The following is a 20,363-nucleotide window of genomic DNA, read 5'->3' on the forward strand; positions in this document are numbered from 1 at the left end:
AGAAGAAGAAGATAGCAGGAGGGGAAGAATGAAGGGGAGTAAGTCGGGGGGGAGACGAACCATTAGAGACAATGGACTCTGAAAAACAAACTGAGGGTTCTAGAGGGGAGGGGGGTGGGGGGATGGGTTAGCCTGGTGATGGGTATTAAAGAGGGCACGTTCTGCGTGGAGCACTGGGTGTTATGCACAAACAATGAATCATGGAACACTACATCAAAAACTAATGATGTAATGTATGGTGATTAACATAACAATAAAAAATTATTAAAAAATAAAATAAAATAAAAAAACAAAAACAGAACTAATGATGTACTGTATGGTGACTAACATAATAAAATAAAATTAAAAAGGAAAAGAATAAAAAAAAAAAAAGGAGACCCAGGGACTGGATCATATAGAGTCCCACAGGCCATGGTAAGGAATACAGATTGTATTCTATACATGATAGGAAGCTCTTATAGGGTTTTCAGTATGCCCAGTGACATAATCTAATCTATGTTTTTAAAAGTTAACTTTGGCTACTATGTGGAAAAGAGATCGTAGGCAGCACTGAGTGGCAGCAGGGAGACTAGTGAGGGAGTTATGGTAGTCCAGATGACAGATGATGGGGGCTTAGATTGGGGGGGGAGGCAGCAAAGGTGATGAGAAATAGATCCGGGATATGTTTTTGAAGGCAGAGACAACAGACTCACTGATAGGATTTATGAAAGACCATGGTAAGCCAGAGCAGAGCCTTTTACCAAGTTGGGGAAGATGTGGAGAGGAGTAGGAACAGGTCTAACTGGGGTTAGGGAACATGGCTCAAATGTTCTGCTCAGACATGTTAAGTTTGAAGGTTATTGCGATGCCCAATTGAAGTAAACAAGTCTGAAGGTTGGGGGAAAGGTCAACAAATTTGGGGGGCATCAGCGTATGGACAGTTTTCAAAGCTATGGGACTCAATGAAAGCACAAGGGTAATGAGAATATTCAGAAACATCCGATCACTAAAGCAGACCAAAATGACAATAAAAAGCTATAGAAGATTAGGAAGGAGTAAAACGAGGAGAACTATCAATCCTTTGCACTCAGACTCTTACACACCAACTCTGATATCATTTTGGCTTTAAGAAATTCAAAAGTGGTTGAAGAATTTTAAACAAATGTAATTTCCACAGATTTTCTAATACAAAATTGCCCAAAATTATAAGAGAAATACCCATAAATAATGATATAATTAGTTTATAAACAGCCATAAACTAAAATTAATAGGATTTAACTGGGGGACAAGTTAAAAAATCCTGGCAATGGGAAACACAAATTTATTACTCCATCTGGTGGTCTGATGAAGTAACTTTCTGAAACAGTGGACATAAGCAAGTCCTATCTATGTCAATGAATGTCAATCTCCCATTTCCCAGGTGATGTTATCTCTGCAACCAGAGAGGAAATACTTCTTAAACTGATAACACAGATATGGAAATATACTGAGATAAATATAAAGTTCAGAGGATAAGTTCTAAAAAGTAATTTACAAATAAGACACTAACCGGGCTTGAGAGCCATTCATATGAAAAAAGGGAGGGTTTGGTTGAACAAAGAAGAATGGGAGCTATTGGTGTGAGGTATTTGCTAGAAACATTTGCAGAACAGTATTTAATCAAATCAAGAGGTATTTTAGTATCAACTAGTAAAACTACTTGTGGAGTACTATGTTCAAATATGACCACAGTATTTGAAGCTGGATCATTTCTTCAAATCTGGGCCATCTGAAGAAGTCATAAAAATCTATAGTGGATTCAGAGCACAGTATTTGGGATGATGCGTCTAGAAACTACATCATGTGAGGAGTAAGAAATTGAAACTGGTTAAACTAAAGAAGTAAAGGCATGAGAACATGATAGATGGCTTCCAATATTAAATAGCTACTGGGATGAAAAGAAAACAGACTAATTCTTTGTTGCTCCAAAAGTCAGACTCCATGCATCTAAGAAAGAGAGGGGAGGCTGGAGTTTGACTTAGCATGAAGCACTACCCAATGATCAATGAGCAGCCTCCCTGATCTTTCTGCTTCTGAAACACCATGCTTAAAAGTTTAGGAACTACATAAAACAAAATTCCTGTACCAGCTAAAGGTGTAAAGACACCTTTAAGTGACCTTCCTATTTCAAAGTCAATTAGTCTATATTTTAAGAAATATTTTTTACTTGTTTTGCTTTGGAAATGTCACATATTTTGACTATAAGGAGCCCCAGAGAGCCCCTGGTCTAGGACCTGACTATGTCACTGAAGTAGAGCACTGAACCATAAATTATTCTATTCCTTTAAATCCTTTCCTAGCATGGAATCAAGTAATTCATGTTCTTGGTCCCAAAAAGAAGTAACAAAAAACAGGTCCCTGATAATTCTATTTACTCATTACAGCTGAGGTATATAATAAGAAGGCAATCGTGAGGCAAAATTAGTTCATTTTATTTTCATTTTTTATCTCACCTCCCTCTTGAAAACCCATTAAAATAACAATAAAGATGTACAAAATAGAATACATGATTTTACATTTCTGTTTTCTGGATCCAATGTCTTATTTTTTCAAGGCTTAGTTCCTCTTAGTGGTAAAGCACATCCTGGAATACAGTGATCTTCGAAACTGTGGTAACATGTACCCCCAGATGTACAGAAAAGCCTTCCAGGAGCGTACGGCATAGCTAGCTTGAAGGCGATCCATTTGGTGATCGCAACTCCCATATATCCTTTCTCCTAAAACTGATCTTCTTAAGATGATGATTTTAGAGAGGTTCACCTTTCCTAATCACCCTTCTCCCATCTGATGACAGAAAGGCCTAGTACACTGTTGTCAAATATTTCTATATCAATAAATTTAAAATTCTATACTAGACTGCATCATTCTCTAATTATTTTATATGTATTACAGTCTCATGCATTAAACTACATTCCTTATGGTTTTATAATAGACAACATAGGAACAAAACAAAGACAAAACAATGTTAACAGATTTTATTTTCAACTTTGCTTATTTGCTTCTAGGCTCGCTTAAAAGTCTTTGTTCGCAAAGTATTAAATATTCTAAGAATGTAAGTTAAGAACAATGCCATAAAAATGCAAGTTTAAGAGTCAGTATACATGGAATGTTATCAACAAAAAAGGTTATCAGAATGAGTTCTTCAGTAAATTTGAGAAAAATTAGTTCTTAATAAAAATATTTCTCTTAAGGAGTAGTGCATTTTTTTTTTTTGTAAGGGGCCAAGAGAATAAATATTTTAGGCTTTGTGTGCCATATAGTCTTTGTTGTAACTACCCAACTGCTGTGGCACAAAAGCAAGCCATTAGATGTATTATACAGACAAAATGGAAACCACGGCGTAGCTGTGTCTCGCTAATACTTTATTTATAAAAACAGGTGTGGGCCAGATCGGTCCCATGAACCACAGTTTGCCAGCTCCTGTTTAAAAGAATTAAAAAAAAAACGTTTACCAGATTTCCTTTGTCGCCGGCCCAATAAGTCTGTAACTGCTTTTCGGAATTTTTTTGCTTCTTCTTCATTGGCAAAATTAAGAGCAACTTGACAAGTCTGAAATATTTTTATCAAAAAAGGTAAACAACAAAAAACATGAGCCTAGCTTTATTTAATAAAAAAGTTGATAACAAAGTACATTTCTAAAGAAGGAAAGCTGAGTTTACTAGCAGACAAGAGCTTAGTTTAGCTTAGTTTTAATTTTATCTGAATAACTTAAGAATACTGAAAGCACGGAGAAGGCAAAGTAAAAGACTACTATTAGAAAAGTTGCCTCTCATAGTAGACATTCAAATATTATTAAATGGAATACTCCATCTTCAACAACAAAAACAGCAAATTGAATTCGATCTTTCAATAGAACTCTACAAAATAATTTGGATTTTATTAAAGGCAAACACTGGAAAAGTTGGTCAAATGCAGGTCAGCTCTATCTTCACTAGGTTGTTTTTATTTTACAGCCTAACTGTATGTATTAAATTATAACCTTAATTCAGATAAATTATTAAAAATGTGGAAACACACTGACATCGATTATGGCATTTTATGCACACTTTTATATATGTACATATATTTATATTTTATTAAGAAAAATGTGAAAAATAACAGCTAGAGAAAATACTTTTTGAAAAGATATATCCTCTAAACTTTTTTTCTCATTATACAAAATTTAGGAAATACAAATATGCAAGTAAAGAAAATTAAAATCACCTATAACCTAGTCAGACAATCCCTGTGAGCATATAGTATGGAAATGCTTCTAACATCTTCCTCAAGTTTATGCAATAAACTTTTTAAATTCTATTCTCCCCTTATACGCATCTATTGTATTTTTGCACTCTTCTAGGCCATGAACTATTCTTTCACAAAATAATTTGAATGGCAATATAACATTCAATATTTAAAAGATACCATGGATTAGTGGGCAATTAAGACTTCATTTTTATGCATAAGAAAACTAAATACCAGAAAGATTAAGCTATCTATCCAAAGACAAAGATGGCAAAAAACCAAATTTCTTTTCTACATAGGAAATTATATTTACAGTACTCTTTGGAATCTTTTTTTTTTTTTGGCCCTTTAAAATCTTAGACATTTCTGGGGCACCTGGGTGGCTCAGTCATTAAGCGTCTGCCTTCGGCTCAGGTCATGATCCCAGGGTACTGGGATCGAGCCCTGATCGATCTCCCTGCTCAGAAGGAAGCCTGCTTCTCTCTCTCCCACTCCCCCTGCTTGTGTTCCCTCTCCCACTGTGTCTCTCTCTGTCAAATAAATAAATAAATAAAATCTTTAAAAAAAAATAAAAATTAAAAAAAATAAAATCTGAGACATTTCTTCCTATTTAGCTACACTGTCTATGAAGAAGCTTTGTATAAAGTAAAAAGAATTATTTCTTTTAAATGTTTACACAGAAAGCTCATAAATGCTTTCCACAGACAAATATAAAAACAATTACATTAAACAGGGCAATAAAAAAAAATGACTTACATCTCCAGCAAAGGTATGAAAATATCCTCTAGGACTATTATATACAAAGTTATTGTATAGCTCTTGTTCCCACAATAGTTTCCCATCCTAGAAAAAAGTTAAAATAAGAGTTACCAAAAAGATAATCTCTAGGAATAAAACAAAATAGATGACTCATATTCAGGGAATTAGCTTTTACATGCACAGAAAACACACGTGTATAGAACATAAATAACATAATTTAATCAGTAATTTCTTAACAAAAGAATAAATTCTGGATGTTTCTTTCAAAAAACTACATAGCAAATGAGTTTTAATTCAGTATGCTAAGACACAATCTCATTAGCCTTGTATTCCCAAATATAGTTACTCAAATACAAAACTAGAACAATTACTAGATCATCAATGTCAGACAGCAGGACTAGAATACTGTTGTACATGCAATGATCATCAAAGCACAGTTCCATCAGCAATAGACTATGTGCTACCAAATATTACAGGAACAGTTCATGCTCTCTTCCTCAATTCTGTAGATGCTGGGAGGGTCAAATATACCTTCCCTGTACAAAACATTAACAAGTTTTGAATTCCTAACTTTTACACAGTGACCCTCTAATTAAATACTGGTAAAAGCAGTTAGTGTCGATCATGTGCAGAAAAACACTGATGATTACAGTGCACCGAGGTTAGAGTGTAGTTAAGAGAACCATGGATGACTGCATTGTCGTATCTATGGCTGCCACAGAAGAAATACAATTAACCTAACACCAAAGGTGGCTAACTGCAAGTATTCAGCATTGGTTATCTACAATTAGAAATAAGTGGTTAGAGAAATATAAGTATTGCCCTATTCCAAAAATCAAAGTTCTACCTAGACCATGATTTAAAGATATTCAGAAAACACTGTACACACATATAAAGCAATTCCTTTCCTCTCAGTGGAGTTATATACACACTTGATTTCTAAACAGTGCTTCTCACTGGTGATGAGAAACATGTCAAAAAAACTAAACAGTTTCTTTCGAAACGTGCATGTGTTCCCTATCCCCTAGAATCACTGCCATAGTGAGCCACCACTCCAGGAGTATGCCATGTCTCTCAGCTGTCCTGGGGGATGGAGAAGAAGCACAAAGTTACAAAGTACAGTAACTTAAATCTTATTCAATCTCAGGGAAACACTTTGCATTAGAACCAAATGGTTCTCCCATTTTACAAATAAATAAGCCAAGGCCCAGAGAAGTAAAACAGTTTGACTACAATCTATCTATCCTTAAGCATCATCCAGGAGAGTTCAAAGTCAGTTTATTTTTGGTAATTATTCCATTATACGTATTGCCATATCATATAAATATTACAAAAGCCTACCTATAGAAAAGGTTTTTTTTTTTTTTTTAATTTATTTGTTAGAGAGAGAAAGAGAGAGGCAGGCAGAGGGAGAAGCAGGCTCCCCGCTGAGCAGGGAGCCCAATGTGGGACTCGATCCCAGCACCCTGGGATCATGACCTGAGCCAAAGACGGACGCTTAACAGACTGAGCCACCTAGACATCCCCTATAGAAAAGGTTTTAAAAGATAAATGGAGACTTCATCTCTGCACAAAGGTAATTACTTCTACGGTAACTGTAAGAGGGTGAATACCTGAGAATGGGCATTGAATCTGGGACAATGTGGATTTGTGTTTGAATGTGAGAGGTACAAAGCTGTGAAAATCTGAACATATCTATGTTGAGACAACATAAGGAAAAATGGGTAGCAAACACATTATTATAGATATTGCATCATGCTTTAAACCTAAGCTGAAGTAACTAACAGTACATACTAAACTAAAATATACTTCTATAGTTCCCTGAAAGGACTATATATGCTACTCTGTAACGGACAAAATGGAATAAAAGAGTACCATTAGAAAAAGAGAAAATATAAGGAAAGCCCAAGATGTAAAGGTATTAAAAACAAAAACAAAAAAATCCTTTAATGTGTGGTGGCTGTGGAAAGATAAAATAGGGAACTATTCATGTTCTGGCTTATGACCTATTCCTGTTTGGTTGCAATGCCCATGCTTCATTATCTAAAACCAAGCTTCACTCCTCTAATATTAAGTATAATTTAACAATACATACAGGATGAACAAAAATTATATATATAACAATATATATAAATATATATAAAAATTATAACTGAGGTTAAAAAATCTATTCACCTACAGTTTAAAGTGGAAACAAAACAAAACTCACCTTAATATCAAATATTCTTAAAAAATAAGATCTCTGTGGATTGTCCTTAACAAGACAAGCGACACCGCTGCACTTCTTTGACCACATACAGTTACGATCTGCTGCATATAACTGTACCACTGCTGAAGACATAGTCTGGAAAATATAAAATTTATAGCCATTAGGTTCAAAATAACATTCAGATGACCACAGCCCCTGCTGACATCTTCACTGCAACCTCATGAGACACATCCAACAGGAACCACCCCGCTATGCTGGTCCTGATTTCCTGTCCCACAGAAACAAGGAGATAATATTAACATTTATTGTTACTTTAAGCCATTACTTTTTGAGGTAATTTCTTATGCAGTAGTAAATAACACAATATTTACACTAAAAATAACTATGGAAAGCAAACATTTACTGATGCTTAGAATGTGTCAAAAATTGTGTTAAGCACCTTTAAATACAACTCCATTTAAATTTATTACTATTATAATCTCATTTTATGCTTACAAACCCAAGGTTAAAGGGATAAATAATTTGCCTCAAATCACAAAGCAAAGTGGCAGAGTTCCAATGAAGGCAATTTGTGACTTCAGATCCTGTATTCTTACTCCCTGTAATATACAGTAGTCCTCCTTTATCCATGGGGCATACATTCCAAGACCCCCTGAGTGGATGCCTGAAACTGCAGATAGTACAAATCCCATATATACTATGTTTTTTCCTACATATCTATGATGAAGTTTAATTTATAAATTAGGCATAGTAAGAGATTAAAAAAATAATGAAAAGTAAAATAGAACTATTACAACTATTGTAATAAAAGCTATGTGAATGTGGGATCTCTCTCAAAATATCTTATTATACTATACTCATCCTTCTTCTCGTGATGATGTGAGATGATAAAATGCCTATGTGAGCAGATGAAGTGAGGTGAATGGCGTAGGCTACTACTGACCTCCTGACAATATGTCAGAAGGAAGATCATCTGCTTCCAAACTAGAGCTGACTGATCATGGGTAACTGAAATTGTAGAGAGCAAAACCGTGGAAAAGGGAGGACTACTATACCATTTCCAATACAGTGAACATTCAAGTAATGAAGTAGTAGTGTTAGTAAAGGCTGATGTCCATAGAGCAGTTAACTACTTTAGTACGGTACTAAATCAAACCTGAAAGCAAGATTTGAAGGTACAAATTACAGTGCTGGGCACTTTGAACATATCATCATCCTGGAAGATAGATTCTAATATCACCTTTTTTATTTATTTAATTTTTTTGAAGATTTTATTTATTTGACAGAGAGAGAGAAAGAGAGACAGAGAAAGAGCACAAGCAGGGGGAGCAGCAGGCAGAGGGAGAGGGAGAAGCAGGCTCCCCACTGAGCAGGGAGCACAATGCGGGCTTGATCCCAGGACCCCGGGATCATGACCTGAGCCAAAGGCAGACACTGAGCCACCCAGCGCCCCTCTAACATCACCTTTTTTAAGGATGGCAAAACTAAGGGAAAAAAGACATTAAGTGACTTGCACTTGGCCATGCTTGAGAGCTATATACATGAGAGCTATACTGAAGAGATGAAGAATTATTTGAGTTATTATTGTACTAATTTTCTCAAGGATATACCTAACTAGTACCCTTCTGGATGTGTAAGAGAAAAGCTAATTGTTACAAGCAAGGAACACAGCACATTAAGTTTTACCATGTTGCCACCTCCCTTGTGGCAGCATCATGAAATAATGGAAACTTTAGTTTAATTCTAAATTACAGTTTTTCTGTATTATAATCCCGGACGTAACTATTCGATTTTAGTTTCCATAAGAGTGATACACAGCACTTACAAATCCTCTGAAAATAATAATCATGTTTTCTGGTCTAAATCTAGTGATTTCACTCCAAAACTGGAAACCAAGGAAATAATTTAAAATACAACAAAAATTTATTATTTGTAATATAAATATGAAACAAAATATCTATAAAAATACGTTAGTTATGGTTTTTTAAATAAAAGGAATTTAAATAACCAGAAGTGACTAATGATTTAAGTAAGAACAGTACATAAAAAGAAAAGAAAAGAAAAAAGAACAGTACATCAGTTCAGTGAATACTGGGTATTGTTAAAGAAAACAGACTACATTAAGATTTAGAGATAAAGCTGTTTTGGGTTACTTAACCATGGCTGGGGAATGCCCTCCTTTGATAAGAGGATTCTATTTTTTTTTTTTAAGATTTTATTTATTTATTTGACAGAAAGAGCGAGACAGCACAAGCAGGAGGGGCAAGCAGAGAGAGAGGGAGAAGCAGGCTCCCCGCTGAGCAGGGAGCCAGATGCGGGGCTCGATTCCAGGACCCTGGGATGAAGGCAGACGCTTAACCGACTGAGTCACCCAGGCGCCCCTGATAAGAGGATTCTAAAGAGCTAACATATATATTATACACACACATACATATGCAGGTCTTTTATAGTAATAAAGTCAAAAATGTAAGATCAGTGTACTTTTGGGGGCCAAAAATATAAAGACTTTCCTAAGTAAAACTACTCCATGTTATGTTTTTAATTTTTGTAGACCAAACTCATCTTTGAATTTCAGAATCATGAATAGGACACAAAGCAGCAGGAAAATTTCCACAAGAGCCATTGAAAAAATTATGAAGACAGCTTAGAAACATAAAAAAAAATGTATATACTAAGATACTGGGCTTAAAAAAGGACACTGAAGAAAGTTGAGTATGCTTTTGGCCTGCTCAAAACATAACTTTGTTCTTCTGCAATTGTAATACATATCATCATCTACTTGGGCTCCCTGACCCCAAACTCCTAACACTAAAAACTTAAAAAAAAAAAAAAAAAAGGATTTTGCATATATTATCCAAAGGTATTAAAGACCAGGCTGAAGGATTCAAAATCAGATAAGTAAATTCATTCTAAGTCAAATTCATATAAATTAGAGAGCTCTTTTAGTATGATGCTGTCAAATGCATTCATTTCTAAAAAGAAAAACAACTAGGAAAATAGATACCAAGAAGAAAAACATCAAAAAATCCTTTTAGGGGCACCTGGGTGGCTCAGTCGGTTGAGCATCCAACTCTGGATTTCAGCTCAGGTCATGATCTCAGGGATCATCTGATAGAGCCCCGTGTCTGCTCCCTACTCTGCAGGGAGTCTGCTGGTCTCCCTCTCCCCCCTACCCCTCCCCTATCTCAAGCGAGCATGTGCGCACGCTCTCTCTCAAATAAATAAACCTTTAAAAAAAAAATCCTTTACTTTTTTTTTTTTTAACCAAAAAACAAGAAGTAACAGCTTGCAAAAGAAACAACGTATTATCAAATAGAGTCTGAAATTCCATTATGGAAATTCCCTTGCCAAATAACCAAATATTAACATGTACAACACTGAATGCATATGTGAACTTAAAAAAAAGTAACAAAAAAACTAAAAATCCACATTTAAACATTTATATGAAATTCTTAAAACATCTGCTTAAGAAATAAAGACTTGTGAAACAGTTCAGTAACATTCCACATAAACGTGGTTGGTACTATAAACCTCATTCTAAAACAATTTATAAAATTTTAATACTGAAGAAACCACCTAATCATAAGCTTTTTGCAGTAACTGGATTTTCAAAATTTTGCTGCAATCGTATTATCAGTCTAAGTATGCCCCTTTCACTCCCTTTTATCTTAAACTAGCAAAGTCTGAAAATTATATAAAGCCCTTTCTGATTAATTCCGGAAGATTATAGTGAATGCAAGGATAGCTTACACGCATAAAATTTAATATATAAATGCTAGAAATATGAAAACAGTGACTATCCCTTAAGCTCTAGACTGACAGTGGCTTAATTTTTTAAAAACATTCCTTCCATTCCTTTAAAGTAATTACAGCTAATCAACTCCATTACTTCTTGTCTTTCATAACTGAGAAGGTATTATTAAAACAACGTTGGGACAAGTGCTTAGGAAAGGAAATCTATTAGCCCAATAATGTTAGGGTTAAAATTTGTTAATTAAAGGAAAAAAGTACTGTATCAACTTTTGTAGAAATAGAACCTGTCCTATCTTATGAATTCCTGATATTTCAGTACTAAGTTATTGCCATAGCACATTCATCCTCAGAACTTTGTCAAGGGCGGAAATAAGATAAAGGATGAATTCTGGGATGTGACTCCTTCCCACTGTCCTTCAACGGGGCAATTTTACCTCTCAGGCTTACTCTGCACCGTTAGGAACGATTTCCCTGATTCCCTCTGTTAAATGACTTTTTTTTTTTTCATATTTCTAGAGTACAGAATACCTTGTGTAAATCTTATTACATCACAGATGTTATTCTAAAATAGGGTATTTTTTTCTACTGACTTATTACCCATTAAGTAGACTGCTTAATTCCCTTAAGCACCTAGTTTCTATACCATAGGATAGAAAGTATAGTTTCTAGACTATACTTTGACTTCACCTACACTTTGCTCAAAGTAAGCATTTGCTAAATTAAAAATTATATATTCTGATTTTGATAATAATACTATGATAATGCCCTTGATTTTAGGATCCAGATCTTGGGGACATCTGGGTAGCCCAGCTGAGTTGGTTGAGCATCCGACTCTTGGTTTCGGCTCAGGTCCTGATCTCAGGATTGTGGTATGGAGCCTGGCAGAGCCTGGCATCAGGCTCTGTGCTCAGTGGGGAGTCTGCTAAAGTTTCTCTCTCCCTCTGCCCCTCCCCTCTGCTCGCTCACATACACTTTCTCTCTCACATAAATTTTTAAAAGGATATGCATCTTGAAGTATTCATAAAGGGTATCATATTGGCAACTTACTCTCAAGTGATTCTGAAAATAATAATATGTATGTGTATATACATAGAAGAAACCCTGGTAAAATGTTATAAATGCTTGACAAATCTGGATGAAAGATACGCAGGAATTCTTTGCACTATATTTGCAACTTTTCTGTAAGTATGAAATTATTTTGAAATTAAAAAATTTTTAAAGCCCAAATGATTCATAAAAGTGTAAGACTCTCAGCCTCCTTCCACAGCCATGACAGTCTTGGGAAGGTGGTTCTCTTCTCAGAGCCACTGCTACCTGTCCATATATAAAGCACCACCCACACTGACCTAAAACTAAGAAAACTACCACTTCTTCAAATTCCTTCTATACTGACACCAACTTTGTTAAAAGAAACTTCATCCTGAGTTGACTTAAATCACAAATACCCGCCACTTATATAGTTTAAATTCTTTTCACATTATCAGAACAACCGTGTTATATAACAGGTCAGAATAAGAATTTTTGATGAGGAAAATAGATGTTTCTTTTATTACAGAATCAGCTAATAACAGGAAAAGACTGGAAGATACTAGGTCTTATAGATTCTTGCTTAACAACCAATCACCTACAAGTACTAAGGGGACTTAACAGTGAATTGTCTACAACTATTATTATTTTAATAGTCCAATAAATAAACAATGTTGTTAGAGGAAATAATATTTAAAGATATATATTCAATTAATATCCAAAATAAACTGAGTGGGGGGGAAAAATCACATGATTGAATAAGTAAGTCTTTTCTACGGTCGCAATGGCCTAGATTAATAGTCAAAACATTCTAGCTTTTATGTGTTTTGTGTGTACCCAAGTTCCTAAACACTAATACAGGAAAATCCACCCTAAGTTTTCTTACTATATAAAACAATTTTAAATATGTTCCTAAATACTCTGATGACATAGTCATGTGAAATGTCCCATGAGTATCATGAATATGAAATTTTAATATGAAGCATAAGAGGAATCACAAAAGTAAAGAAAAATAAAGAATTTGGTTGTACTTCAAATAAAAATTAAAAATTATTTAAACAAGGAATCTGGTTGAATTCTTAAAATTACTTTAACAATGCAGTGATCTCAAGGAGCCATTTTCTAAATAATTAAAGTATAAAAACACCTCAGTTACATGGCCACCTAAAAAACCCAATACAGAAACCAGCAATTTAAAAAACAGAAGCAAGAGTCCTGATTGGTGAGTCCCAGTGAAAACTATACAGAAAAAGAAAACACAAATAATTTACTCTGGAAAGGAGAGATTTTATCACCTGGTAATTTCCACAATGTGAACCACAAAAAGGAAGAAAAAACAACAGAAAAAGGTAGAAATTAAAAAAAAGAATACATCAAAGATAGAAGACTCCACAAGAAACAGTAATTTTTAAGAACGCAAAGTTGGAGGACTAGAAGAGGAAGAGCACGAAAGCAGTGACAGAATCTCAACAGTGGGGAAAAAAATGGAGCCACGTGAGAACAGCTGCTGTCTCACGCATCGAGCAGAAATAGTCTTTTAGGCCTTAGGAGCCGTTTAAGAAAACAACCATGTTCGGCATACTCATTTACCAAATGTTTACTGAGTACCTACGGCATACATGGAACTGTGATAAATGGGGGTGGGTGGGAATGAAAGTGAGGTCGAGTAAAAAAGTTTATTACATAGGCATGGTCCTCATGAAATGGGTTCTAATGGGCACACAGACATTACTAAATATTACAAATGCTATGAAGGAAAAATTCAGTATGTAGGAAAAATGTAAAACCTACCCAGCATGGGAAGGCTTCCCAAAAGTAACAATTTACCTAAAGGATGAAACTGAGTCAGGTGAGCAAAGGGGTGAAGACAGCATTCTATGCAGACATATCAACAAAGATCCTACCACGGGAATGTGCTAAGGGAGTTTGGGGAGCTGAGAAAGAGAACAGTGGCATGGAATGAAGCTAGAGACTCCATATTAAAGTAACATAAAAAAAAAATAGCTCACCTCTGGTTTAGAGAGATAAACAGCCACGTGTAGTTTGGAAAACCTTGTCTGGACATGTGGTACAGTGGTTTATTATTCCTATAATGGCTTTTGATGCCTCTTAGTATACCAGTTCTGGTATACTCTCCTCTCCCACTGACCCTGGGTTTGTCCATATCACTTGCTTTGACCAATAGGACCTCTGCAGATGTAAACAGAAGCTTGAAAAATACTTGTACAATGTGGCTTGCCCTCTTGGAATTGCTGCCCTAAAATCTTGGGGTGAAAGAACATATGGAATGCAAGGCCCCCATCATATTACTTGACTTTGCTGAGTCCAGTTCCAATGAGACCTGCCAGCTGAATGTCACTGCATGAGTGAGCACAGGTGACAAAGTAACCACTCCGCCAATCCACAGAATCATAAAAAATAAACCGATACTGCTTTAAGTCCAATGTTTTTAGGTGGTTTGTTTGCAGCAATACGTAGGAGATTATTTTTTAATATAATAGATGGTGCTAGCTCCTTTCTCCCATTCATTTATGTTGAACATGTGTTTAAAATTACCAGTGAAGTCACCAAAATTTTTTATCTACAAATCATAAAATTCTAGAGCTCATTATCACTATCAATGCATTTTCTTTTTTGGAATCATTTTTAAAATGCACTTTATATCCAAAAGCCTTACTAAAAAATATGTACTGAACAAGAGACTAGGCTCACTCACTAAACCACTCAGAGACACACATCAATCTCATATGGTGCCTGTGATTTAAATTCATGCATCAAAAAATTATAAATTATGTGGCAAAGACCTCTAGCATTACCTACAATCAAAATTATAGATGCTAAAACCACAAATGGCAAGGTTTACTGTACTCTTAATTTTCTACTTGAAGGATAACCATATATAGATAAAGGTGAGAGTAATACTGATCTCATTACAGACTGGGTTATGTTTGCGAACAGGTGAGGACACTGTGTTAAAAGAGCAACAAACAGGTGTTGGCTTGCTCTCCTCTGCCTCTCCCTTCCCTGCAGGATAAGCGGACCTGCTGAAAGGAGTTTTTCTTCCTTCCTCTTCTGTCTCCTCTTCCCTTTGTCTGCCTCTCGCTTACAAGGTCAGTAAAACCGATGGTAAAACCTGAAGTGTGGGTTTCAATCTCAGGGAATGAAGGTAGAGGTAGGAAGGAGGTTCCCTAGGATTACCACCTCAGCTGACCAAAGGTTAACATTTACCGGTTGAGACCCAAGCCCCGGTAACAATATATGTATAAAGTGCATAAAATATATTATACAATTATAAAATATATAAAGTATATTATGTTTCATAAATATACATTAGATATTTATAAAATGGTACATATATTTTGTGTATAAAACCTAAGTATATATATTTATTATATTTTTATTATAAATATACAAATTTATTTATTATAAAACTATATTTTTTATTCTACCACTTTCCTGTGCAAATAACAGTTTGGGAAGAGAAGGTGGAAAGGTAGGTACTTTGGTCACTGATAGGATTTCAGTGTTCCTGAACCTAATACCACTTCACCATAAATTTACCCAGAGTATAATCCAATCCCCTCATTTTACAAAAGAGGTCAATTTATTTGCCAAAGGTCATCTTGGTCAGCTCTGGATGAATTTCACAATCAGACGCTCATTTTGTATTTACCATACACTACTTACTGGTTCATCCCAGTTCCTAATTTGTTATATTTTTGCCCTATCCCATCTAAATGATTCTCAAAGAACTATATATCTTTAATATAATTTTATTGCTCTACTAATCCCATTTGGTTTACCTTATTTTGGGGGAGTGTAGGGGGAGGTTAGTGGTGGTGGAAAACAAAGGATTGCTAGTGCATGAGAAGAAAGGATCTTTATGAAAAGAAAAACTTCAAATAGATACAAGTTATACGTCCTGGGGACATAGGCAGATTTACCATGAAGTCAATTAGTTTAAGCTTTACTCGGAAGCTTTAAGCTTTACCTTTACTTGGAAGAGCCCCTTACAAGGTTTGGCTCATTCTCCTTTGGGGAGCACGTGAGGTAGCAGCAACCCCAGCCTCACGCTTAGGGACTCTTCTCTAGCTATCCTTGAAGGTTATCCTGGTACTGCCATCAAGGCTGTACCATCTCAACATCTGCCCAGCCCCAGCAAATAACCTGTCCCCTCTTGGACCACAAAATGCATCCAGATCCAATCTTTAACTCCAAGGAAAAGGTCTGAATGAGTGCTGTCTAGCTCCCTGCTGGGGGTGGCATACTAAGACCAAACTTCATGAACACTTCTGGGGATGGGGGAGTGGTCCAGCCAACTGAGATCAAAGGGCTGGAGTTTTCCCCAGGCAAGAAGCACCCTCTAAACAAACTGAAGGAAATTAAAGATGTATTATTACCAGTAACTGGTTTCAGGAAATTTCTTTCAGCTTCACAACTATCAACATTTTGATCAAACATACTAGAGCAGGAGTCTTTTTCTGTAAAGTGCAGACAGTTAATATTTTAGGCTTCGCTGGCTATTTGGTCTCTTTTACCTCTGCCGCTACATGTGTACAAGAGCAGCCATAGATAATTTGGAGATGCATATGTTCCAATAAAACTTTATTTACAAACACAAGAAGGCTGGATTTAGTATGCAGGCTATAGTTTGCCAAGCCATGTGTAAATGGAAAGGTTCTCTCCATAAAAAATATAAAATTGTTGTCATGTAAAGAGGTGTTCAATGAATATGTAGCTAAAATAGACAGGAAAACAGTATCAAGGTGTATCCGTCAATTAATAATAACAGAAATAAGTTATAATAATAAGTAATAAGCTATTGTTCTGGATTTTGTGATGCTTATGGTATTTTTTTGTTGTGATCTTTTCTCATACTATGTAACTATTCATTTTTATATTAATTTTGGATTCTTTTTTTGAAGAGAATCCCTCCAAATTGTCTACGTTTCAGGCCACAAAACCTGGATCAGCCTTACTTGGAGTAAGAAAATGATGCATCAGTTGCAGCAACAGAACTCTGTATCTAAAAAAAAATGAATTATCTAAGTCAATATATCCCTTTTCCCTAACTAAACTTAATGTAGTAACTTTTTAACATACAATGACCTTGCCCACATCAGAAAACTGTGGCTAAGTAACTTCAAAAAACCACTCAATAAAAAAAGTGTGAAAAGCCAGTGGGTACATATGTGTGTATGTGGATGGGCTACAAGTCTTTTATAGTCAACCTTCTATCCAAAGTAAAAATCCTTCATATAACATTCTTAATAGATGATTAAATAACATTTGCTTGAATGCTTGCTGTAATGAAGAGTTCACAACGTGAGGGGAAAAAGTCCTATTGTTGAGCAACTCAGAAAATTAATACTGAATCTAATCCTGTTTTTCTGGCAACTCCCACTCATAGGTATTTAATTTTTAATCATTCATTTAAATATCTGTTGAACATGTGCTATGTGATAGGCACAGGGCTAGTTACTGCAGCTATGCTACAAAACTGGAAATGTACACTGTTCCCCACTAATTGCAGCATACTTGTATCTGTGTAATGGTAATAACATTTTCACTTCCATAAAGATGTATGTGCTCCAACAACCCAACTTCTCAGGTCATCTCTTTTTCAGCAGGAATTTATTTTGATTATTCTTCATCTGACCTGATTTATGGATTCCTTATCAGTCTGGTAAAATGAAATAGATAATATTTACATGTGGTCCGAACAGTGCAGAACGTGAACAAAATGACGGAGGAAATAATTTGTTCCTAATTGCAAAAAGAAATGCATGTGCAGCCTCATTCTCCTCTATCATATGGTATACAGAAGACACATGGGACCATCTTTTTCTAAATCATTATCTGCTCTCACCTCCTGATCTTCCATTTCAATTCTGTGCTCTCAAAAACAAAACACTCTCTCACCATCCTTTTCCCTGGCTAATTCTGCTCACCTTTCAAACCTCAGTTCAGACGTCATCTATCATATCCCTTCCCTGACTTCCTCAAAAAGTGTTACAACTTAACCAACTGTTAATATAACACTATTTCTTAGAACAACAACATGAGCTTGCCTAACAAGACACTTTAGTTAGCTTCAGTCATTAAAACTCAGAAGGAGGAAGCAGTTTTTCTTTTCACTGGGCCTTACCAAAGAAGATTCTCTTCAAAAGTCAGTGGACTGGTTAGGTAATTAGGTCCTCTCAAACTACACCAATGGTCAGGTTAAACATTTTTTTAGTAGACAGGAAATGCTAAAGAATAAAATGAAATATAGAATTAAAAAGTCTATAAGCAAACATGCTGGGAAACTTAAAGTTCATTAAAAAAAACCACAAGGAACATAGTCAATAATACTGTAATAACGTTGTATGGTGACAGATGGTAACTACACTTTTGGTGGTGAGCATATGTTGTATACCTGAAACTAATATAAGATTGTATGTCAACTATACTTCAACAATAAATAAATAAATACTTGGAATAGGAAAAATTATGATCTCTGATATAGCTAGTGTAAGAGTTTTCTCACTAGCACACATAGGTACTAATAATAACAATTCTCTGAAAGGAAGCCCAGTTGAGTGCCGCCTGGACAGAAGATCTGCCATAAATCCTCTGCAATAGAGCCCACATACTCAGAAAATATAGGCAAGCATTACTCAAACAATCTTGCTTATGCAAAACAGTAACAGATCTACAAGATACTGAGATAAAAGTATCTAATAACTAACATGGATGAGAAGTATTACATAAACAAAGATAACATAACATACAGTGTGAAAGAAGAGCTATAACTGACTGGCAATAACCCTAAAAAAGTTAAGTCTTAAGCATAGGCAAAATGAATAAATTAGTAAGATGCAGCATGATATGACAATTTGTATGCTACAATAATGGTATTCTTCCTTTGGAGCAAAGAAACAGAGCATAGTAAAATATATGGTACCCAAATTGTTCACATAGATGATCTAGTTTATCATACAGAAGTTAAAATAAGTTTAGTAATCTGTTTGGTCTATTTTACTAAACCACACGAAAAGAGTTAGAAAGCCTTCCATCAAAATCACTGGAATACTTCAAATCTTACATTTGTTAATTCAGATTTTCAAAACCTTAATATTATCCAAAATTATTCAGGCAACTGGAATTTTCTAGGTCATCAAGAAAAATAAACACTCAACTCATTAAATTCAGCTATACAATGAGATACTATACCGCTGCTAAAAAAAAAAAGAGAGAGAGAGAGAGAGGGAGAATGAAGAAGCCCTAAGTAATGATAAAAATTCTCAAGATACATTGTTATGTGAGAAGAAAGCCAGCTGTAAAATGAAAGGTATAGAATGTTAACATTTGTGCACAACAGCAGGAGCAAGAATCTGTATTTTCCTCAGTATGCATAAAACTGGAAAGGGAAACAGTAGCTAGCTGTTTTATGTATGTACAGGGTGTTTTGTTAGGGAAGAAAGGACTAGGCAAATCCAAGATAGGATGGAAAAGAAACTTTTTACTTTCACACATTTTGATTTTAAACCATGTGACTCTTTAGCTTTCCAAAAAACTAAATATTGATTTGAAAATGCACAAGACAAAGAAAAAGACCTATTCAAGTCATATCTTATAAGTCTGGGGGGAAAAGGTCTTTGTGAACTGTAACTCCGGAAGAATTTCTAGTAGCTTTTAAAAAGCTTTCCCCTTAAAAATTAAAAGTGAACACTGCTGGGGGCGCCTGGGTGGCTCAGTCATTAAGCGTCTGCCTTCAGCTCAGGTCATGATCCCAGGGTCCTGGGATCGAGTCCCACATTGGGCTCCCTGCTTGGCGGGAAGCCTGCTTCTCCCTCTCCCACTCCCCCTGCTTGTGTTCCCTCTCTCGCTGTGTCTCTCTGTCAAATAAATAAATAAAATCTTTAAAAAAATAAATAAATAAAAGTGAACACTGCTGAAAATAACACTATACTAACATTAACATACTGTAGTATCTGAAGACATAAAGTAATAAAAAAGCAAACTTTGGCTACTATAAAGAGATAGCCTATGACTTAACGAAGGCCAAAGTCTATGCTGTCTTTGACAAACTTTCCCTCTGAGTCTTCTGAACTTTTAAACATGATTAATCAAGACAAGCGAGTTTAAATAAAATTCAATTGGCTTTGTCTTCCCTATTTGTTATTCTATATGCAGCAACTCATAATTAGCCAAGCTTTTATAGTCACAAGGATGTGTGTACATATTATAGATACATACGTAAATATGTGTGTACATATATTAGATATATACACACATTTCTTTTGTACACATTATATATTATATACATAAACACATTTAATTTGACTTTCATATGTACAATCTAGGTGGGGGAAAGACATGCAAAGAGAAG

The 20,363-nt window shown here is 35.2% G+C and overlaps 1 protein-coding gene across 3 annotated transcripts in view; it reads right to left on the reverse strand.

Annotated features, from left to right (window-relative positions):
• WASL (WASP like actin nucleation promoting factor) overlaps positions 1 to 20,363 on the reverse strand; it is an 86,622-nt gene that overhangs the window by 44,614 nt on the left and 21,645 nt on the right. For 2 of the 3 annotated variants that reach the window (XM_073899144.1, XM_025865772.2), the window contains exons 2-4: positions 7,211 to 7,345; positions 4,999 to 5,085; positions 3,471 to 3,567 (exon numbers count right to left, since the gene is read on the reverse strand). In XM_073899144.1, the coding sequence (XP_073755245.1) occupies positions 3,471 to 3,567; positions 4,999 to 5,085; positions 7,211 to 7,345 (319 nt within the window). Of the gene's footprint in view, positions 1 to 3,470; positions 3,568 to 4,998; positions 5,086 to 7,210; positions 7,346 to 18,137; positions 18,210 to 20,363 lie in introns of those variants that run through there. The other variant, XM_025865774.2, reaches the window with a different exon arrangement.

The sequence above is a fragment of the Callorhinus ursinus genome, unplaced genomic scaffold (genome assembly GCF_003265705.2).
Source record: "Callorhinus ursinus isolate GAN/ISIS: 27379988/994484 unplaced genomic scaffold, GSC_fseal_2.0 scaffold12, whole genome shotgun sequence".
Taxonomy (NCBI): Eukaryota; Metazoa; Chordata; class Mammalia; order Carnivora; family Otariidae; genus Callorhinus; species Callorhinus ursinus.